At 45.7% G+C, this 23,657-nt stretch overlaps 1 protein-coding gene, 1 long non-coding RNA gene and 1 pseudogene across 7 annotated transcripts in view; 2 read left to right on the forward strand and 1 right to left on the reverse strand.

Annotated features, from left to right (window-relative positions):
- The window catches only part of PROM1 (prominin 1), a 100,404-nt gene that overhangs the window by 60,522 nt on the left and 16,225 nt on the right, over window positions 1-23,657 (forward strand). For all 6 annotated transcript variants that reach the window (XM_072945993.1, XM_072945999.1, XM_072946007.1 and 3 more), the window contains 6 exons: window positions 6,462-6,679; window positions 8,614-8,688; window positions 10,926-10,989; window positions 14,082-14,241; window positions 16,405-16,557; window positions 22,590-22,713. In XM_072945993.1, coding sequence (XP_072802094.1) covers window positions 6,462-6,679; window positions 8,614-8,688; window positions 10,926-10,989; window positions 14,082-14,241; window positions 16,405-16,557; window positions 22,590-22,713 — 794 coding nt within the window. The remainder of the gene's footprint in view (window positions 1-6,461; window positions 6,680-8,613; window positions 8,689-10,925; window positions 10,990-14,081; window positions 14,242-16,404; window positions 16,558-22,589; window positions 22,714-23,657) is intronic.
- On the forward strand, window positions 14,404-14,617 carry LOC116276747 (U6 spliceosomal RNA; annotated as a pseudogene).
- Window positions 17,883-21,439, reverse strand: LOC140700596 (uncharacterized). Its single transcript, XR_012079019.1, has 3 exons — window positions 21,290-21,439; window positions 19,289-19,386; window positions 17,883-18,353 (listed from the first exon to the last, which is right to left on the reverse strand). It is a non-coding gene; the product is annotated as an uncharacterized lncRNA (long non-coding RNA).

The raw sequence follows: 23,657 nt of genomic DNA on the forward strand, positions 1-23,657 counted from the left end.
CAGCTGACAGCTTGAGTGCAACCTCAGGGGAAACCCTGAGCCGAAACAACCCTGCCCAGCTAATCCCAGACTTCTGACCCTCAGAAACTGTATGAGATAATAAACATTCGCAGTTTTAAGCTGCTGACTTTTGGGGATAACGTGTGTGCAGCAACAGATAACTAATACCGTGGACAGTCAAGCGTGTCCGTTATGTCCCTAAAGCGTCAATTTACTATCCGGGCTCCGACACATGGAGAAGGACTAAAATCGTCTGATTTTCCCAGTCAATATATACGATGTTATCTGTGACACCTTTTCAGATTTATAATAATACTTGATTTTCAGGCAGCGTGTATTATATAGACCGTTGGATTAAGAAAGAACTTGTTTGGGGAAAGAGGAAAGTATCACATTAAACTAAATATAATGTTGATCAAACATGCATCTTCATTTCACTAAAGTTAAAATGTAAAAAAAGAAAGTGAAAGGAGTCATTGAATCAGGGAAGTCGGATAATCCTTAAAAACTGACAGATGACCCACTCCGGAACCAAAAAAAATAATAGGGAAAGAATAAACACACAAAAATGATAACACGGTGGACTCGTAGGGGGCGCTGTCTGAGATGAAGGACTCAGTGTGCAAGGAGTGTAACGTCTTATTCCTGTTAATTGGTACATTTTCTTTCAACTGAGCTTTAACATGTCTTTCCCCCAATAATCACTCTTAAGACAGAAGATGAAGTCTTTGTGATCATGGCCAAAAGGTGGCCCCCAAACAGTGTATTATTGTCCTTTATTGAAAACTAAATAGCGTTAGTTATAAAAAGAGCCAGCAAAGGCCTTCGGCAGGGTCTTCATGTGGGAGGCATCAGGTCTGCTTAAAGATGAAAGATGAAAGGATGACTCTTTCTCACTTGAAAAGATACTTGAAACAGTGAAAAGCACCTTCCTTGGTTTCAGCCCGTTTTCACGCTGAAGCCAGGATGTCTCTGATCTGGGAGGTGGGTGGGGCCCTCTACTCACGGGAAGGGCGAACTTCCCTAAATCCTCTTTCCGGTGTTGCATCTGTGCCAAAAACAAAACAAGAAGAAGCAGATTTGAGAGAGAGAGAGAGAGAGAGAGAGTGTGTGGCGGGTGTGCCGAGGCTTGCTTCGACCCTCACCTCTAGGTGAGATTTCACAGCCCACGTTCCTTGAGTGTTGACATTGCTTTTCACGTGGCAGCCGTTGTACAGGCTGGTACCAGAGGAATCCGCATTCCTGCAAATCCTCCTCCCAAGTGATTCCCCCAGCCAGTCAACGGTGCCGAAAAGCCACTCCTTAACTCCACTGTCCCCGCAGAGCTACTCGGCCTCCCACGATGGTGGTATGTTCTCCCTCCTCCCATAGGTATGAAAATAATGCCTGATGCTTGTATAGGATTTTGTGGTTTTTCAAACACCTTTTAAAGTATATATGTATTCCGTGTACTTGTCATCATGTCCCTGGGATACAGGCAGGGAGCTATGATGAGCCCCACGTTGCAAATAAAAGCCTAGAACTTGAAACCTACGTTCTTTGGTTAAATTGGATGCTTTTTTTCCTCTAGTGCTTTCTGACCCACTCTTACTTCTCCGCTTTAGGACAGCCAGAGAAAGAGATTGGAAACACCACTTCCTCTCTAACTAGGCAGTGTCCTTTGCTGACACGGGGAACACAAGAAGCAGGGAGGGACCCGCTTTGGAGAGCTTCCTCTTGCCCCCGGCACACTCGTCCGAGTGGCCAACAAGTGTGCTTCACGCCACGCGAGGCTGGGAGGAAGTCGTGGAGTACAGCAAATTTTACTCCAACGTCAGCAGGTCTGCCTTGCTTGGTCTGTTGAAAATTCAGCCTTCATAAGCTGAAGTAAGTCCCTTTTAAATTAAAACCGAAACAAAACCAAAAACAAAACAAAACAACAGATGCCTTCTCATTGAGCAAGCGTACTGGAATTTGGGCTTTCATTGGCAGAGGTGGCTCCTGCCTCTCCCTGTGATGGCTCTGATGATCGATTCATCCTTGTCAAGCAGCAGAAGGATGTTTTCTGGACTGCCCGAGGAGAACCACCCACCGGATCAGTACATGGCAGAAATTTAAGTCGGGGGTCCTTAACCTTTTACGTACTATGGACTGGTGAACTCTACGGACTTTTCCTCAGAATATTTTTAAATACATCACATAAAAGATACAAGGTCATAAAGGAGACCAACTGGGTTGAAATATCAAAATATTAAAAAAATGAATCTGCAGAGCAGTAGCATGTGCTTGTTGATTAATGCCATTAGCTAGTGGCGTCTAGTAGGGGTCTGATAACTGTCATAATTTCAGAATAGCCATGAGCAGACACAGTATATCAGCAAACACTGAATATTAAATAAAAATATTTCTGATTTTTTAGTGACAGTCAGAGAAACTGCCAGAGATTGGCTGTCCACTTTTGTAAGAGAATCAAAGGCTAAAATGTGACTAGAGTGGAAATAAAAAGGGTGGTTTGCTTTGGTTAGATCTTTTTCTTCCAAGCTCATACATCCTTCTGAATTCTATTCACAGGCACAGTTGAAAAACCTCTGATTTCACCTCAGACAGTTCAGGTTTATCCAGGGAACCAGATTACATCAGAAACAAGGAGCCCTGGGTTGTGATTAGAGCTGAGGGAACAGTCTTCAGGGACGACTTTGTCACTTGGTGTTTGAGCATTCCCACTGCGGGGAGGAGAATGAAGCCCGGACCTCCTCCCTGGAGAAGCTTCCTTCCATAGCTGTCCCCCTCGCCGCCCGCCTCCCTCCACCCCCCACCTTGCCCAGGCCTGTGTCTTAGCAGGAAATACTACTTAACTGGCAGGAGCGGAACTGTGATGAGAGGTGGGGGTCCAGTGGCTCCTCCTCCCTTCGCCTTCAGAGTTCACCAGCCTTGTCCGATAGCCTTCACTCTCTGCTGCCTCGGCATCGCTCTTGCCGACGATCCTCTAGGGCCCTCCACCCCACCCTCGAGTGTTTATTTACACTTCACCAGTGGATTAATGATTATTTGGGTTGACTCTGTGACCTTTTACAATCAAATCTCTCCAGCCATCTCTTTCACTCTCTTATAAACATTTTTTGAGTAATCATGGGATGTTTACCTGATTCATACAGAAAACCTCTCTCTATCTGGCTTTCGACTGAGTGGATTATTGGCTCATGCACCTGAAACTAGCTTCAGGTGAGGCTTGATCTAGTGGTGAGACGCCTTCCATCTAGCTGTTCTCTACAATGTCTGCACCACTCAAATGCAGACTCCCCTTGCAGTTGAAAGAGGGCTGGCTCCAGCCACACTGGTCCTCCTGCTCAACCAGATTTCCCTCCAGTTGGGTCATTAAGGGCCCATGGCCAGCTCTGAACCGGTGCTACAGAGGGGAAATAGGTTGGCTGGGGGCAGTAGAGGCCCACTCCTTAAGCTGAGGGTGGATCCTGCATTACCCAAATTGCTACAGCATGGAAGAGGGCTTCTGAGATGTCAGCCAGCAAAGTCCAACAAAGCAAGTGTTTGTAGAAATGATGAGCCATGAAGTCAAATTCAGAAAGCTGTTGAGTGTTGAGGGCCTGCCATGTGCTAATGCTGTGCACCAAATACTCTCCTGTGTTCTGTCAGTCAGTGCTCACAACTGCTCTGTGGGATGGATCTGGTTACCCCCATTTTGCCAGCTCGAGACAGTGAGTGTCAGAGATCATCTAACTTGTCCGAGATAAGATAGCTGGAAAGTGGTAGCTGGGAGCTGGGATTCAGACCCTGGTCTGACTCTAAGGCCTGTGCCACCTTGACTCCATGATATTTGGGCACATTTGGGAGTGATGATGTAGGGTGCTTCTGGGCAGTCCACGGCAACACAGCTCAGTGTCAGTTTGGAAGAGGAGTTAGGAATCTGGAGTTCAAGAGCTAGTGTGACACCAGGGTGATGCCGGGCACCTCTGCACCCCAGATCCCTCATGAGTCAGTGCCTTTGGAGCAGGGGTCTGCCAAGATCTCTTCCAGCTTCAAAATTCTGTGAAGGTAAAGGCCATGCAGAAATAGGCAAATGGGTCAGAGTATGTTTACTTTGCCTTGTGGTTTGCCCAGTTTTTCATGTTTGCTTTATAGTTCTCTTGGATTAAAGTCAATTAACACAGATGTTTTTTCATTTCAGTGCTTTCTGTATTTGTATTGAAGTTGTCTGTATTTTTTAAAAAAGCCAGCCTGAATACGTTAGAGTTTAGCCTCTGGTGTTGCCAGAGCTTCTTAAAATGTACTTAACAAACTGCTTCGGCAAATGTTTTGCTAAAAATTCCTTTCAGCTGCATGTGTCTTGTGGCCTTTGGAGAAAGTAGAAACATGCAGATGGATTGGTGCAGGTCGTATTTGAGCTGCAGGCCAGGACCTCTAAAGGAAGTGTGCTATGAGCTGGTAAAATGTTAATTAGCTAAAACTGAGATTCTAGAATACCTTTCCACTGACTTCAGATACATAATATATGTGATCTTGGTGGGCTTGGAATGACTCCCAGAGTTATGACCCAGTAGACATTTTATAAAATGCTTTGAAGCCTTTGGAAAATAAATGTATTTATTACTTCTCAATCCTTCCTGGGACATGGCAGCCTAGTACCCGTAATCCAGATTGTCTACACATGGCGCCTAAACGGACACACGTTTTCTGGGCCATCCACTTATTTTACTGTCCATTCTTTGTTGCTGTTGTTTGTTTGTCTCTTACCTTAAAATAGCTCATCTTGAAGTCAAAGTGGAAGGGGCTATGAGAGGTAAACCACAGAACATTAAGATGTGAGGTTTGACATGGTCTTTTGCATCCTCCTGTGTTTCTAGCTGGAACTGTGTTCTTTGAGTCTTGTTTCCCTATGATAGATATTTATTGAACCTCTAATTTGGGCTGGATACCTTCTCCATGCTTTGCTGATAATCCTGGGAGATAGATGGAAAATGAGCAACTGGGGCTCAGAGCTACTTTCTGATAAAGTCTTTATTAATATTGTAATCTCAAATATTGTCAAGATATGACTGGGCCTTAAGTCAGGAGAAAAGGTTGTAGCAGACTCTAAAATTTTCTATTCAGAGAAGGTGATAGAACTGGGGGCCGAGGATCATACAGTCCAATCCTGGAGACCTCCCCAGGTCTCTGAGAGAATCATCAAGGCTGGGTTGTGGCGCCATCTTGGATGACATGGGCAGTGCCACCTCCTACGAGCATACCTGCTAAGGCCCGGCCTAGAAGCACAGACTCGCCTTATAACCAGGAGATGACCCACCCAGCCTCCCGCCCAGCCTCTAATTTGCAGGTATGCAAACCAGGTTCCGAGAGGTGAAGGAGTTTGCCAAACGTGCTAGAACAAGGTGGTAGAAGACCTGGGGTGAGACTGCACGCTGCTTTTGGCAAGAGGCCACGACACATAAAAATGTGTGTGTGTGGTGTCAGCACCGAGTTTCATGTGGTTGCCAGGGGAATTTGGGGAAACTAGTTTTTAAAGGCACACTTTCCCTAGCAGCATGCCGTTGTGACTTGGTGCCCCCACTATCTGTTTTGTGAGCCCAGACTTATTTGCTTAGAAGAAGAGCATTGCCCTATAATTTAAATTTCACCTCTTTCACTGCTTTGGTTTTAAGTCATTGTGGAAAAGAGTTGTTAGTTTGCTCCTTGCCTAGCCTTGAATTTCTACGCCCCAGAGAGACCAGGGTAGCAAACGACGGTATAGGGATTTCCTAGTCTAGGGACGTGTCCTCGGCGGTGGAGCTTCCAGCATTTAACAGGCGGACTCACTGCCACTGAGGGGTTTCAGCCTGGTCATCTTAACCTCACAGTTTGCAGTATGAGCCTGGTGGTGGTGGTTTCACCGTTTTCAGATGAAGAAATTGCCAGAGTGTTCAGGAATCGGCGTCCGTTTACACAGCGGGTAGTGAGGCTGCACCTTGGCTTGCCTGCATCCCAACCTGTGATTGTAACCGCTGTCCTGCGTTTAATTGCAGCTCTTTGAATGTCCACAGCTAAAATCTGACTTGGGGTGACTAGTTTTTATGTGGGTTAAAACTGCTTGGGATGGAAGGTGCTAGCCTGTCTGGGCTGACCTCTTCATGGGCAAGGCTAGGGTGGCAACACCTTTCCCTGCCGCTGCTGCTCCAGTCTGGCCAGTTCATGCTGTGCCCACCCGTCCCGGGCACATTCCTGGGGGTTGTTGGAACCCCTGCTTGTTGGAAAGAGCCCCCCGGTGGGAAAGCTGAGCTGGTGGGCGCAGCTGGCAGGGGCAGAGGAGGCCAGCAGTGTCCCTGCATTTCCCCGCCAGATGCCCCCTCACAGCAGGCTCCCCTGCTGTGCCCTCCAGTGTCATTTACAAGTTCACGTTGAGTTCCCCTAGGGGAATTTGTAGATGAGAAGGGATTTTTCCACTTGCTGGCCTAGTGAGTGCCTCTGTTCTGAAGTGGACTGTGTTCCTGCAGCCATCAGAGAGACCAAAGAAGCCCTGGTGATGGTGAACAGTGTCTTAATGGACATGAAACAGTCATCCGCACATCTGAGTGCCAACCTGAGTGACATTCAGAAGGACCTGGCGCAATCCCTCAAGGACCCCGCGTGCCGTGTGCCTTCAGCAGCCACCACTTGCGACCACATCAACAGCTCTCTAAGCTACCTGGATGTCAGCGTGGACTTCAGTCAGGTGAGGAGGGGCCCTGGCTCTGGGGCAGCGCCAGCTGGGGAAGGCTGATAAAGAGGGGCTCACCCGTCAGGTGCTTGGTGACCGGGGTCTGTGTCGCAGTAGAACAGTGGCAGCAGGAGAGACGGAATCGTGGGAGACCCTCCTTGGGAGTTCTCTGCGATTGATCTGATGAAACATCAGAATGAATTCAGCTTTTTTTTTTTTTCAGATTCTTCTTTTTAAATTTAATTTAAATTTTACTTTGGTAGTTTCAACGTACATTTTATAAAATATAGGCTGTGTTCCCTGTGTTGTGCAGTATATCCCTGTAGCTTTTTTTATACATCATAGTTGGTGCCTCTTAATCCCCTCTCCCTGTGTCGCCCCTCCCCCTCCGCCTCCCCACTGGGAACCACCAGTGTGTTCCTTATATCTGTGATACATTCAGCTTTAAAAAAGAAAAAGGGAGTCTAATGCATTTTTGTAGACCTTTAAAAATTAAAATATATTTAAAAATGGTGAGCCTAGTATATTAACCACATATGCCTAAATATTGGGTAATTTCCCATATTCCCAAAGAGATTAGAAAAAAAAAGAATTTGGAGCAACTTGAATATCTAAAGTTCTGGGATGTAGACAAAATAATCATATATCAACACCGTGATATGTACACACCACACTTTATACACAACAGTATTTTAACATAGCTACATTTTCCTCACCTTCACGTCCCGTGAATCGGTTTCATTCACACACATCACATTCAACATCTGTGTCTGCGTATCTACTACAGTCACTTTTCTTGTCATCGAACAGTTTTTCAGAGCCTAGGACCTATAGTTGCATTTAGGTTATATGAAATCAAGTCCTTTTGGGGGTATTTTTAATTTTTGATGTGCTTTTAATACATGCAGAAAATTTGCAAGATTGGTATAAGGAACCCTTGTCGACACCTTTTATCCACGTTCACCAGATGTCAACATTTGGCTCCATGTGCTTAATTTATTTCTGTATCTGCCATCTGTCTCTTCATACCACCATATATGTGCAAATTTAGTATTGTGTACTATGCATTTTGCTCTTTTCTCAGTCATTTGGAGGTAAGTTGCAGACAGTATTCCCTTTTACCCTTAAATATTTCAGTGGATTTCCTAACTTTACATAACCATTTGGATGATCAAAATTAGCGCATATAACGTTGACCCAATACCACTAACGAATCCACAGTTTACATTCAAATTTTGCCGATTTTTCCAAAAAATGCTCTTTTAAACTGCTTTTTCTTTTTCCAGTCTGAGATCCAGTCTAGAGTACACGGTCTTTAGCTGTAATGTCTCTTTAGTTCCTTTGATCTGGAACAGTCTCAGTCTTTTTTTGAAGACTGCGGGCCATTTATTTTAAAGCATGACCTTCAATTTTGCTTTGTCTAATGTTCCTCATGATTAGATTTGTTATGTGTATTTGTCAGGGTGTCACAGAAATGATACAGTGTCCTTCTCGGTACATTGTGTCAGAGGCCCGTGATCTCTGTCCCAGTACTGGAAAGAGATAGAACACGTACATCCATATGTAATGCTGTAAAATAAAATATTTATTCCAGGCCACTCACCAAGATAACCACTGACTATTACTTTTAAACATGCTTTTTCAAAGGTTATTTACAACTGTATTCAACACTGTTCAGTACCTGACATTGTGAGGTCACGCATACTCAATCTGTGTTAAATTTCTTTCCCTCATTTTTAGCTGACTGCAACAGGAGACCTTCAAACGTTGAAAAGTTAATGCTTGTAGAGCCCATTCTGAGCTAAATGTGTTTTCCCCAAATAATACTCTTAGATCATACCCTGAAATATAGAGACTTTGGGACTTGGGTGTAAGATGATTCCCATTTTTATGACAAATAATTTTGGGGGAAACCACCTTGCCTAATATTCTGTTTTATAAAATTTCAGCTCCCACCTTTGGATAAGCAAATTGCTAATATTACTGATGTTCTTCAAACAAATTTGTCCGGCTTGATCCAAGAGGTATGTTTTTTTGGGGAAAAAAAATACAGTAGCTCATTTTAGATTATTTTAAAGAGTAGAGCAGTACATAAGAAAACAGGTAACAGCAGAAAAGCAGTGATGCTCTGGAGGAGGGTGGCCAAGAACGGTGATCGGTGTTATCCTCCGGGTAATTCTATTCATTCCAAATCAGGAATTTTTTTTTTATCGTGTATCTATTTTATGCCAAGCACAATGCTAGGACCATAAGAGACAAAAAGAAAAACATGATCTCACCTTCCTGGGGCTCAGAATTTGGTGGGCTTGGTGTTGGACCCCATGCTGATTCTGACACAGACGCTCTCCCACTCGGCCTGTGAGTCAGCCGCGTTTTGTTTCTTTCCACTTCTGCACGTGTGCACGTGCTGGGCGCTCTGCCCGTGCTCTCTTCCTTCTCCCTCCCCTTTGCCTCCCTTCTTGGGCTACTAAGGCCGAGCTCCTTTAAGTTTTATACATCACTTTCTTAGTGAGACTTTTCCTGGGCTTCTTGACCAGGTCAAACCCTTTTTAATGCATTCTTACAGCATTGCAAATATTTTTGTTAATTTCCTCATAATTGTGATTATTACTTTCATGTCTCGATTATCCCCCTGGACTGTAAACCCTAAAAAAGGCAGGGACCACATTGGTCGAGAATACCTTGATTTCCGCAATAGCCTAAAAAAAAGAGAATAGAATTTTACTCTTGGCTCTGTCATTTAGCATAGGCATAAAAAAGTTATCAAATGTCTCTTCAACACTCATCTTCATATACTAACAAAGTGAGTGTCCCCTGAAACAAGCCATTCAGAACTCTTAGCCTTTGCCTTCTGATGTCACCTCCTTTGTTAAACGAAGGAATGGAGCCGGGAGATGTGTGAGTCCCCTTCTATCCACGAAGCCTCTCATGATGGGTGAGCCCCACAAGTCCAAACACCGATAAAGACAGAGGGACCAGGTGTACTGAAGCCAGCACAAGCGCTGGTGCGCTCAGCGGCTTAGTCCCTGTGAGGAAACGAGTTGGGGACGCGCTTTTAATGACATCAGCGCTGCTGGGCTGAGGTGGAAGTGTTCTGGCACCATAAATCTCATAAAGGCTATAGCAGATTGCACTGCTATGAAAGAATATAGACTAGGTGGTTTATAAACAACAGAAGTTTCTCACACTTGCGGTGGCTGGACGTCAAGGTCAGCCTGCCAGCATGGTCGGTTCTGATGAGGACGCCTTCCAGGTTGCCGATGGCCATTGCGTCATTGTAACCCTGCGTGGTGAAGAGAGAGCTCTGAGGTCCGGCCCTTTGAAAAGGGCACCGACCGATGCCATTCGTGAGGGTGAGGGCTGCACTCTCACAACGTAACACCCTCCCAAAGGCCCCCTCTCCTGACAACATCACACTGGGGATTAAGATTTCAACACATGCTTTTGGGGGGAGACAGACGTTCAGTTCATGTAATTGCCATGGTGTCCCCTAGAGGATGCCTAAATACACCAGCAGGCAGGTAGGAGACACAAACTAAACCCCTTCCAGAGGAAAGGCTGGCTATTGAATTGAGTTGCTTGGAAATAGTGACATTTTCCTGTCGTGGATTTAGATGCAAAGTGAGAAAGCTTGGCGTGGCTGTTTTGGTTTTCATTTTAGCCTCCCTGCAATGTCTATCCTTTGTCAGCTGTGTTTTAGGACATGACTGTTTTCTATGAGACCTGATCTCCAATTTTACTGTGTAATTGCACTGGAGAAAAGATTCTATTTTCAGAAATTCACTTTATATCTGCACATGGTACATTGTGCAGATAGAGTCTTTTTAGCCTCAGCACAGCTGGGGCTGGATGATTGGTTGTTGCGGGGACTATCCTGTGCACTGCTGGGTTTTTATTAGCTCCTCTGGCTCATGTCCACACAAGGCCAACAGCACCCCCACAACTGTGGTAACCAGAATGTCTCCAGACGTTGCCAGATGCCTCCTTGGGGAGCCAAATGGCTCCCGATTGAGAAACACTAGTATAGATACATGTAAACTTGTAACATGAGTCAAACATTAAAAATGGGAACCTTTGAACTTGATCTTCAGCGGATACAATTTAAAGGAAGTCCTCTCTAAAGGGAAATGAACATATGATCGTTTCAGCCTTAGGGGGCATGTTCCATTTTAATTTTGTTCCTCTACTCCATACGAGGTTGAAAATGAATAATAGCGAACCGCTCACTCTGTATTTCACTTTATTTTGAACTGTTTTTTAGGGCTATAGATCTTTTAACGATATACCTGAGACAGTAGAAAGTAAAACCACGAACGTCATATCAGGTAAGAGTCCCAGCCGCGGTAATTTTGCGTCTCCCCTTGTTCGAAATTGGTCGCTAGTACAAACAAATGTACTGTTGAGAATTGTATCATTCTTTTTCCCTCTTAAAAAAATATTCTCTCCCTAAAACCTTAAACACTCAACGCATATTTCAGCTGTTACCTTCACACCGTGATGGAGATTTTCAAAAATAGTAATATTATTGAGCATCCATCACATCCGCCTGCGGGCTGGAAGCTGTCTGGTTGAGGGCCACGCCTTCGTCAGGCGCTGTCAGAGCCCACAACAGCCGAAGTCCGCAGTTTGGAAGGTCACATTCTGACTGTTTTCGCTGGAAATTTATTTTATTTTCTAAGAGAACTTAAAATTCATTTTTTTAAAGTTTGTTTTTAAATTTAAATTTTTTTTTAAATTTTTCAGGGGGCTAATTAGGGTTTATTTATTTATTCTAATGGTGGTACCAGAGATTGAACCCAGGACCTTGTGCATGCTAAGCATGCACTCTATCACTGAGCTATACCTTCCCTCTTGCAAAATTCATTTTTTTTAAAGGAATATTCCGTAGAGGGATTCATTTTGTCTTTTTATGAAGATGTTCCTCTGATGCTGATATAATACTATTTTAGACTCTTAAGGATGCTCGTAATTTTGGAGAGACAGAACTGATGCTGAGAGAATGCCACTGGTCTCAAATGACCACATCATGTCGAATTCAGGTTTTGGTATCTGGAGTGGATATGGAGAAAGAATGCAGTATACACAGTTCTTTGAGCAGGGGTGGGACTCCATCAAGGTTGTTTGCTAAGAAGGGAAATCTCTGAAGCTATGGAAGACGATCTTCTCTTTTTGTAAAACGTATCATCTTCTCAGTGCTTCCTTTTTATCTGTTGACCAAGGGGTTTTATTTCATTTTTTATTATTTTTTTAATTGAAGCATAGTCAGTTACAATGTGTCAGTTTCTGGTGTTCAGCACAATGTCCTGACCAAGGTGGTTTTAAAACACCGTCTAGAGGTATTTGATATTTTCTTTCCTAGTAGAGCTCTTTCAACCCATTAAGACTTTAGAAAGGGGGTTTTATCCTGAGACATAGTATTTTGGATGTTTTGTGGGTTCCCTTCTGTTCTAGATTCTGCTTTAAAATGTTAAGAGTCTCAAGACAGAGTCCACGCTTTCCTAAGCTAGCATCTGAGGGCTTGCACACCAACGCTGCACACCCAGTAGCCACCTGCTGACTAATCTCTGTGTTTACTTTTTTTGCTTCCCCTTTCTGGACCTCTCCTGCCAGTACTCATGGGCCTCCCTTGTAAGTCTGGCCAAGCGAGGCGTGCAGTTTGTGTGAGTGAGGCCCGGTGCACGCCATGTCATTGCCCAAACACAAGCCAGAGTTTTCCCAAGTCTGAGCGGGTGCCAGCCATTCCATCAGGCTGAGTATCATGCCCTTCCAAAACAAATAACCCTTCGCTCCCATGTCTTGAGCACCGGGTCCTACCCTGCATGCGTACTTTGAGTGCCTACTGTGTGCCAGGCGCCGCTAGGCTCTGGGGATGGCAGGTGAATGAGGCCTGACCCCTTCCTGCCCGTCAGCTGGGCGTGTTTACAGATGCTTGTTATCACCCTCCGGGAACAGGGCGAGGTGTGTGCAAGGAATCCAAGGTGGGTAGAGGGTCACGGAAGGCTTCCTGGAGGAAGCAACATCCAGATGGAGGCCTGAAGAAGATATTAGCTGAGAGAGGGCGCCAGCCATGTGCAGTCACCAAGGCTGTGGTGTGTGGGAGGCAGCACAGCCTGAAGAGCAGAAGGGGCCCGACTCTGAGTTGAGGCACCCGTGCGCAGGAGACGGGGGCGGTCTCCATGCTACATCTCCTGAACTCCCAGAGATCCCAGGGGTGACAGAGAGACCTGCAGGGTCACCTTGTCCAGGATCCTGGGGTCTTTTGGTGCACAAGCCATCTGGAAGAGACGCTGGGCTCTCCTCTTAGGTGCTCTCGAGATTGCATATTGATGTGAACCACCGGCTTTGGAAAACAGTTCTCCCCCACCCCCATGTTATGTAATTTCATTTTGGCTCATGCTACCACCGCCCCGAAGTTCACCAGGAGCCCTGGGACTGCATTGTGAGGACTGCCAGTCTTACTTCTGCTGCCGCAAAGAGGTTTATCTGCCTTTGAGGGTCGGTGGACTTTGCACTGATTAGCATGTTTTTGGTATGTCCATGTCAAGAATCACGGTGGATAAAGCCAACTTCAGATCTTAGGCGGCTGTTGGACCAGGTGACAGCCCTACCCACCCCCCCCCAGGGCTTTGACCCCAAGACTTGTCAGGATGGATGGACGCTTTCCAGGAAACTGGAACTTTATTTCCTCTCTGAAGGATTAAGATGACTATTAATAGAAACTGTTCAACCACTGGGAATCCTATTGATTCTTGCATATAAGAAAGAGATGTACTTTAATAAGTCTCAATTTGTATGAGTCAAATATAATTTTAACAAAAATGTCACCTGGGTCACTTCTTCCAAAAACTAGTCCTTGGGAATTACTTTGTTCTTGAGTGGCATTTCATAGATGGAGGAATTATTAAAATGTTAAATTATTTTCCCCAAGTCATTTAACAGAACCTTTAGTCAGAGAAACCCGAGTTTTCATCCCATTTCTAGTGCTTTCTGAAAAAGAGACAATGGGCGAATGATTTAAACCCCCAGGAGCCTCAACATCACTGTCAGGGAAATGGGAATAAAGAAACGAGTTAACATTTATTAAAGTGCCTGGCCCATGGTAGGCACAAAATACATTTTAAATCACCTGACCTTTTTTTTTTTTTTTTTTTTTAGTGAAATAAGTAGAAGAAAACTCTGGCTTGATTTCAGCACCATATCATTACAGTCAGCTCTCATGGCTTGCTGTTTTGTTAAGTAATTGCTTTCCTATGGGCTTGGCTACATTCCTGCTTGTCATAGACCCTTTTCATATTTTCGACACGTACATAATGTGGGAAAGGCCAGAAGTGGTTCGAGCTTTCCAGTTGAGTTCCAGGGCAAAAGTTCTGTGTCCTCTAGGTTGGAAAACGCATCACTGAGGTATCTTTGTTTTCAGATATCAAGAGGACCTTGAATTCCATTGGCTCAGAGATCACTAATATAAGCAAAAAGATTCCTGTTCAGGATAAGCTGTCAAATTTCATTCACTACATTAATAACACTGAAGATTACGTCCACCGCTATTTACCCACTTTGGAAGAATATGATTCGTACAGGTGAGTGAGTGCCTCCTGTGAGCTGGTAAACTAGCAGAGTGATACCTACCATGGGGCAGGGAGAAAATTTAACATTATAACCAAGACAATCTTATGAGAGCCAACTGTACAAAGAGGCCATAACCTGATGGGTTCGCCCTAGTTTATGTTCATTAAGTGGAAGTGTTCACTTCGGCAGCACAGATACTAAAGTTGAAACTATGCAAAGAAGACTCGGGGCATGGGTGTAGCTCAGCGGTAGAGCACATGCTCAGTATACATGAGGTTCTGGGTTCAATCTCCAGTACCTCCATTAACAAAAATTTCTTAAAAATAAAGACTAGCATGTTTGCTGTGAAAGGATGTCATGGGAATTCACGAAGCAGTCCATTTTTTAAAAATTGCAGATTTGAAGTTCTTGAGCCAAATAGTCGATAACATGCAATTTTGATGTTGTCAGTGGGCTCTGGAATCTTGGTTATAATTATCTAAGGCAGGTAAAAGGATTTTGAAGCTTAAAAGTGATTAAAAAGGGCATTTGGATAATATTTTTCTCTTTTTTGGTTTATAAAATAAATACATAGGTGTCGGTTCTCACAGAAAGAGCATCCTTGAAACCAGACCCGTGACTGAAGCTGCTGTCGTTCCCAGCTCTTCGCCCTTTAGGAGAACGCCAGGGTGGGGTTTGGCCCCAGGAGATGCTGGTGGACATCTCAGACAGGAGTGCGGGGGAGGGAGGGGCTTGGAGACTCGGTGTTCCCAGGATCGCGTGAGATGTGGGACGCACGCTTCCCTCTGAAAGGCTCAGCCCTATGACCGGCCACCGGAACTGTGCCTTCTGCCCCAACCCACGGAGATTCTGGAGGCTTCCTTTCCTGTTCAGGTTATTTATTAGGCAAGAATATGAGACAAATAATAAAATAATAGCAATACTTGCAAGCCTTTAGGGGACAGTCACAACATGCCTGTCACATGCTGTACACATGGCATCCCCTTTAATACAAAATCCCTTTGGTTGTGTTCTATTTATAACCCTGTTTCATAGGTGAGGACATTGAGGCTCAGGGAGGTGAGGCGACTTTCTTAGGGCTGGCGACAGCACGGCAAAAGGGGGTTTTCAGCCTCCACCTGACTCTGCTCTTAATTATTGCTCTGTAATCAACAAGCCATTTTCTGACCCTGCGGCTTGGCCCCCCCAGCAGGTGTCAGGACAAACATAAGACAGACCCTTTACAATCTCATTGGAAGTCACAGCTGGAAAAATGGTGCAGTGATCTGTCTATATATCAGCTCCCCATCTTTTCATCTCCCCCTGTCCTGAGACTATAGTCTCATTAAAAAAAAAAAATTAATGAAGCAGATGAGATATGCATTAACTGGAAAAGATTTCTGAAGCCAGGTCCAGGGCTTATTTCATTTTGTGTTCTCAGTATCTGGAACAAAAAGTCACAGAATTGGTACAGATGGCTATAATGGTAATTGACGAATTTGCGCTTAATTGAACGAAAAGCTGTAGTGGCTGCTTTTGTCCAAGAAGTAAATGCTTTGTTTTTTAGTGTTTTAAGGGTTGGGAAGCATTTCTACCCTTAAATGCTCCTCAGTTGCTGGGAAAGGTTGATGTACGTTCCAGGAATGCCAGTAAGACCTAATTGAGGCTCCATTATCCTAAAATGTCTCACTGGACCATTACAAAATTGAGACTTGCAGACATTTGATTTAGGATGCTCCTAAAATTCAAAAATATTCAATGCCCTCATCACGTAGAGTTGCTGGCTCAGTAAAGAACACAATTCACTCCCCGCCCCAAATATTCCTGCAGCCACAAAACATGTTAGAGAAAGACCAGTGGAAGGAGCCTCATGTTTCTTTCTCTCATCGTATCTGTTCACATCTCATCATCATCATAATAAACACTGCAGGAACCCTGAAGGAACTTAACCCTGCAAAGGAAAGACGGAATAATCCCGTGTCCGTTGAGAGCTCTTTGAAACCAAGATAAACATCATCTTGGTTGGGTCTGAGGGCTAGGGGTAGAGAGGGGTCTTTTCACAACACTCTCACCCTCTGAGGAATGAACAGAAGGATCTGAGACTTGATCGCCAGCTGTTCTGGCTCAAGTCCGAGAGCTCTTGGGCTGCGATGACGTCTCTCTTGTGTTTGCTGACACTGTGCTTGTTCCACCAGGTGGCTGGGTTGCTTGGTCGTCTGCTGTTTGCTGACCCTCATGGTGATTTTTTATTGCCTGGGCTTACTGTGTGGCACGCTGGGCTATGACCGGAAAGCTACCCCAACCAGACGAGGCTGTGTCTCGAACACCGGAGGCATCTTCCTCATGGTGTGAGTGCTGGCTCTTCCTTGCCGTGGGTGGGGTGGGGTTTGGTTTGAAACCCAAGGGGGAGAGCAGGTGAGTCTGGTGTTACAGGGACCCGGTGGCCTCTGGGCCAAGCAATCTGCGTTCCAGTGAAGTAGGTCACCTGGTGTGATGGTTCTTTCATTGGTTTGGGGAATTCCATTAAACATAAGTGGAAGGAAGACTCTCAACTGGTTGCACTTTGATAGACAAGCTTAAAAACAATCCTTCTATATGGTAGACTCCTCCTTAAAGCAGCTGTCATGGAAATTGTTTCCAAGTTTCTTTTCCTGATTCTTACTGGTTTTTTCCCAATATTCATCCATCTATCCATCCACCCCTCCCTCCCTCTCTTCATTCATTCATTCATTCCTTCACCAGATACTTGCAGATGATTGACTTGGTATCATACACCATTCTATATGATCAGCCAGCTTGTTCACTTTGAAACACTAGAAACTTGATTTAGAACAGAGGTGGCCAACCTGGCACCCTTGGAATTCAGACAAGTAGCCTAAATTAGTGATGAGATCAGATGCGAGGTACCAGGGAATGGTGAGCCTGCCGTGGACTGAAGCCACTGCCCCCATTTCAATCACATTCATGTCTAAGTTCGTATTTTTGAAAGGGGAAAAAAAAAACTTTACTAGAGTGTAACAAGGTATAGGGGACATGCGCGAGGTGGGACTGGAGATGGAGCCAGGAATGGAAGGCAGTAACCAGGGACAAAAGCTTTGAATGGTCCCCAGAGAGGAAGCTGTGTGAATTCCACCTCCATGTTCTCATCTCCAATGAGCTCGTGGAGAATCCATGGGGGTGGGCACGGGGGTGAGGAGGCCCCAGGGATGGGAAAGATTTGGAACAAGTCCTTCAGACAATAGAGAATCACAACCATGGCCCTTTATTATGTCACGTGACATGCATTGACTTGCTTTTTTAACCTTTGGGTCACTCTAATGTTCAGACTTCTTATGAGCAATGGTTCTAAGGCCTTTTCCTTAAACCTTTAAGCTCCACTACAGTGCAAGAGTTTATTAACATTAACACAGGCACACGAGTTTTAAAAATAACCTTCAAGCTAATGACGTGGGAGTCTGCCAGAATTGGACAGAATTGGACAGAGTTCCACACATGGAAAAGCCTGTTTGCTTACATGCCTAAACTTAAGAAATTAAACTAGCAAGGAAGAGTATATTTGCCTGGACTTTTTGTTTAAATGTACACGGCTACAGACAGAAAATTAATTTCATGTTCAGAATTTAATAATCCCGGCACTTGGCTATTTTGTCAGTGTTTTGATGGCAAATTTATTTATTACAACTTTTTAATTGTTTGAAGGGAGGAAGTAAATACTCCATCTTTTTTAAGGGATAAAACCAAAAGATGTGATATTTAGCTTCGAAGAATAAAGAAACAGGAGAGTCACGAGCGGATTGATGGCGGCTGAGAGCAGCTGTGGTTTGGACGTGATGCTCATGTGTGCAGGTTAAGGACTCTCTGAAGGGCTGAAGTCACGTGGACACCTATGACTTCGGGGCCACAGGATTTAGCTCAGCAGTAAGAAGAAGGCTGGTGACTATAAGTTGCCGTCAGATGCGTTCCAGGTGGTCTGCAGATCCGGAGGGTGGCCGTGGTCTCTGGACTGTAAAGCTCACCACTCCGCATGGCGTGCTCTGCAGTCCTTGGCAAAATTCTCCATCCCTTGCCACATCTGGCAAACAACTGGATAGACTCATCAGACTAACCAGAAGAATGCAGTTCCTTCTTTATAATGGTCTTCTTGCTTGTAGACACAAGAAAGAGTATATTTAGTTCAGCTTCAACCAAAACACCACCGACTCTTTAAAAATAGGGACACTGTTGAATCAAGAGCATGGACTTCATAAAAATCCTTGCCTCCCGAGAGGATGCTAGTGACAGATCTGGAAGGAGGGCAGGCAGAGAGTCCTGGCTCTGTCTGCCCCTCCAACTCCTGAAGGCCCAGGGAGCATCTTAGGGGCTGAGTGGATGATGGGGTGAACGTACATCTGCAGGGGACATGGACGGTTTTCCCAGAGATAAGGAGACCCAGTTAAGGCAGCCAGAAAACAAGTCTCTTGTACTGAAGCCCACTGTAAAACTTCCAGTTGTAGCTTGAAAACAATGCCTGGATTACCCAGACCTTTGAAGAAAAACTAATACCAGATGTTGCTGTGGGCGTTTTACATACAGTGGAACTACTGGTGGCAGTTTCAACTGTTCTGTTAGAGCAGGCAGATGGATAGATGTGAGCAGAGAAAGGGAGACACAGGCCAAATGGCAGGAAACCATACATCTTGTGAGCAACCAGGGTCCTTGGGCAGACAGAAGAAAACAGCAGCCGCTGGACTGATAAGAAATCACACATTTTGGGGTGACAGGTGTTCTGGAGGCAGACAAAGAAAACTGGGGAAAAGCAAGAATCTCTGGTGTCCCAGTGTAACCTTTTGCTCACTATGCCCTCATTATAATACAATTAGCCTTGCAGGTTAAAAGTACCCATCACGCACTGACGCCATGACACACTTCCGAGCCAGACTAAACAAGGACAAAAACCTCTCCTCCCCTTGGGAAAGTGGAGCTGGGATGGAGATCAGGGAACACAACTCCAAACCCTTCCCTCCCCAGTGAATATTCTGCCCATTCATTTTTATGCCCCGTGTAACCAGCTTGACAAAGAAACTCAGCACAGCTACTCACCTGAGTCTGCCCACTCTCCCCATGAGAACATGCTATGTAGCCCTTAATGAATCCTCACTTTACTTTCTTGACCTCCGTGTCTCATCTCTGAATTCTTTCTGCAAGGAGACAAGAACTTAATCGCCAGCAACAGTTATAGATACTTGGAAAGCAATTTGTTAGGTTCTAGCAAGGGCCATAAAGAGACCATAATCCTCTTGGTCAAGTCCTTCCCATTTAGGGAATTTATTTTGAGGAAGTAGACCAAACTGTGGGAAGAGCATCCTGCGCAGGTGAGTGTTTTTGCCTTGTTAGTTGTAACAGCTAATTCCGGGTGACTGTCAGCTCCCGAGGAATGGGAAATCACGTAGCCACGGAAATGATAAGTAGGTTAGCTCTCCTGGATGGCTGACAAAAGTGTCTTAAGATGTGCCACAAGGACCCACAAAATCATGCACGTGTCATTAGAACCATGTGATCGGGAGTGGGCAAACTTTTTCTATCAAGGTCCCAATAGTCAATATTTTAGTTTCTGCCGGCCACATGCAGTCTTTGCTGCATATTATCATTCTTGTTCTTATTTTTCCTTCTTCTTGTTCTCCACCTCCTCCTCCTTTACGACACTTTAAACACACACCCACCATTCTTACCTCACTGACCTAACAAAGACAGGCCCTGGGCAGTTGTATGCATGTTCCTGACCTGGATACATGCATGTTTAGAAAACAAAAACTGGAAATGTTAGCAGCATGCTCTTTAGAGTAGTGGTGTTGCTTTGGAGTGTTCTATAGTAGGTTATTGATTATTTGTATAATTCTAACACACACACACACACACACACACACACACACACAACACTGATGTGCTCAGTTAGAACCTGGGGGTCTGTTATCACCCTCTGTCTACTGAAAAAGAATGTACAACCTTAAAGTTGAAAATTATGTTTTATTCAACGGACTTGAGGATTAAGCCGAGAAGACAGCCTCTCAGGTCGCTCTGAGGAGCTTCTCTGAAGAGGAAAGGGAGGAGCCCAGATATATAGGAGTTTTTGCAACAAAAGCTAGGTAGTCGAAACATCAAAATATTACTGTTAATTAAAGAAAACCAGACAACTCAAGTTAATGAATTTCGCTCCTTTCTATGTATGGGAAAATGCAAGAATCTGGGCTTACTGAAATCATTCCTTTGACGAACACCTTAATTAACTCTCTAGGGCCAGTGTCCTGCTGCTCTCCATCCTGAGTCCCCCAGGGCGCACAGACAGGCAGCAGCGGCTGATGGCTTGATGGCCCCGACACCCTTTGTTTACTGATATGGCAGGTGGTGTTTTTCATCCACATCTCACCTGAGGTCCCCTTCTTTACCTTCCCCCTAACTCAATAGTCCTGTCCGTCAGAGAAGGCCCAGACTGACCGAGGGCCCCTCCAGCAAACAGACCTTGCCGTTTATTTCAGACGAGCCACTTACATGTAATTCTGCTGTGAGTGTTTGCCCTGGGAAGAGTCGTGCTGAGAAGAACACTGTTATTATTAAAAACATCAGCCCTCACCCTCCTGAGGGTCCTTCCGATGTGCGCCAGTGATGGTGCAGGATTGGCTACTTCGCCTAGACTGATTTAAGGGTTTGCTCTGTCTTGTGTTTCTGCCTGGGCACCTGAGCATGGCTAGAGGAGTCACACAACAGGGCACATTAGGATCCCTACAAAATTATGATACCCCACCTCGAAGGGACCCTCCATAGCCCTGGAAATTCCTTCTTTCCTCTCTCTCTCCCTCCCTTCCTTTATTCCTTTCTTCTGGTCTTCCCACTCTGGTACATCCATCCTTCTTATTTCCTCTCTCTCAGCAGACAGCTTTATCGTTTTCTTCACAGAGAAAATAGAAGCCATCACAAGCTTCCCACCACCACCCCTCCGAACGTGACTGCGCTCACAGGCACGCGAAGCCAGAGGCGGAGGGGTCTCTCCCGTCTGGGCCCTCCTCCCGCCCTGGCCCGCTGTGTTCTCTGTCCTTCCCTGCTCACCGTCCGAGGATGGGTCACAGCCTCCCTTCTCTCTCCTGCATCCTCATTATCTTCTCTCCTGGATTTTCTTCTCAACACTTAAACATGTTCTGTTCTCTGCCTTTGAAAAGGAAAACAGAAAACCCCTACCAACACTGCTCCTTCCCTCCCGCTCCCCTCTCTGCACAGACGTCAGGAAGTGAAGGTCGGGTCTGCTGCCTGTTTCCGCATCTCCCTCTTCCTGCCCAGCTGGCTCCCCCGTGACTGCCCGCCTGTCACTTGCAGGGCAGCCACGACCTCTGCGTCTCCAGGACGGCGGGCTGCTTTTGGTTCTTCTGGGGCGCGTCCTCAGGGCAGGGATTGGAACAACGGGCTGCTGCTTTTGCAAACACTCCTCAGCCCCCCTGTCAGTGATTTCACACCCTGATGCTTTCCTTCCTGCCTCTCTGACCCTCCACCTTGGCCTCGTTTGCAGACTACCCCTATTCTTCAGATGGTGAGGCTCCCCCGGTGCAGCCCGAGGCTGCTTCTCCCTCCAACCCCAGCCCCAGGGGTCAGTGATCGGGTCTAAACCGCTGATGCCCTAAAGGAGGCCTGTAACCCAGGCATCTGCTCCAGACACCTGGCGGCCGCCTCCATGGCATCTCCACTGAGGTGTCTCCCGGGCAACGTGACCAAAAGGCCACCCTCTCTCCCCTCCCTGTCCCTGCCGCTGACAAGCCCTGGCGCCCCCCTTGGCCCCTTCCCTTCCTTCACCCCCAGTGCACACGTCTTCACCACGTCCCACCACGCCGGCCTCCCGTGGCACACCGCTTTCACCGCCGACTTCTCTCCACCACCAGCACCTGGGTCCGGCCACCACCTGCGGCCAGAAACAGCCCCCTCGGTGGCACCTTGCTCCACGTGGGCACCTGTCCATCCATCCTTCACGCTCTGCCAATGGGGGGAGGGGTGTTCTTCCTGAGTGTTCCCTCCCTGGACCCTTTACAGACTCCGAGGAGTACGTTTCCCACACCACAGCCTCCTCACTCACCAGGAAGCCTCGGTTCTCTCACGTGACCCCAGAGCCCGTGCCTGACACCAGGGTGCTGGGCTGCAAGCAGGCCAGGGGCTGAGTCATCAGGGGCCCCTAAACACGTGCTTAGGACTGACGGGGACAGTGCTTACCCCTTCCTGTCGGCGCTCGTGGGGAGGCTGACCCGCCTAACCCGCCGGAGGCTGAAGCATACAGTGACTGGGTAGAGTTAGTAAGGACTGGTAGGAAATGTTGAGTAATTCCTGGTAAAATTATTAACTTGATTTCTATTTTGTTTTTCCCCAGCGGGGTTGGATTCAGTTTCTTATTCTGTTGGCTACTGATGACCATCGTGGTTCTTACTTTTGTGGTTGGTGGAAATGTGGAAAAACTCGTCTGTGAATCTTACCAAAACAAAAAGTTATTCCAGGTACATATATGGTTTGGGGACCCATTATGGAAGGGGCTTGGGTCAAAACTTTTATTTCCCCATATCTTGTGAGTTTCTTCAAGAGCAAAACGATGAGCAGTTGGTTTGTATTCAATACAGTGAGATTCCTTCTATTTGTCAGAGCAGAAAAATACAGCAACGCGGCCGACCCTAGAACAACAGGCAGTTGAGGGGGTGGGGGGCTGACCCTCCACGTATTCAAAATCGGCATACAGTTTATGCTGGTTTGAGGACCCTAAATTTTAAGTGAAAGAGACTGATAAGTGACACACCTTGTGACTGAGGGCTGTCCCTGGGGGAAATCTAATGAGGTAGTTAGAATTGAACTTGAACACTTTCTCCCTCTGAAACCAGCTGCTTCAGAGTCAGTGGCACCAGGTCCAAGTTCAGCTTCATTAACTAATGAAGTTTTGATTTACATGTCTGTCTTCTAACTTTAGCTTTCCAAGGTTTTTCTCTAGATTCAGGTTTTTTAAAAATCTGTTTTCTTGTTTTATTGGCTATATTGTGTTGAGCTCAAATCTGTTACTAGAATCAGGTGGATGGCTACTAAAATAAACCAGCTGTTGGGGTGGTATTTTAATTACTCAGCTGGCTGAGGAAAATTAAATCAGGAACATCAGTTTGTCAAGTCGTCTCCATTTGGCCTCTTGATTGAAAAATAATACATCAAACCAGACTTCACCATCTTTTGTGCTACGCTAAATCGTTGAAAAGGAATTCTCTAAAAGTAGGGGATATTTGGGAACTATTTACAGTCCTCAAGCATATGTACAGTCATGTACTAATTACCCCGTCTTAAATGTGCATCCTGTGAGGTCAGAGAATGTGCTCGATTTCTTTCATCTTTGTCTACAGGGAAGTAGTGAAGAGCTGGGTCAGCTGCTTCATGGATTCTATTAGCTATTCTCAGTCGAATGGTC

Source organism: Vicugna pacos, chromosome 2 (assembly GCF_048564905.1).
Source record: "Vicugna pacos chromosome 2, VicPac4, whole genome shotgun sequence".
NCBI lineage: Eukaryota > Metazoa > Chordata > Mammalia > Artiodactyla > Camelidae > Vicugna > Vicugna pacos.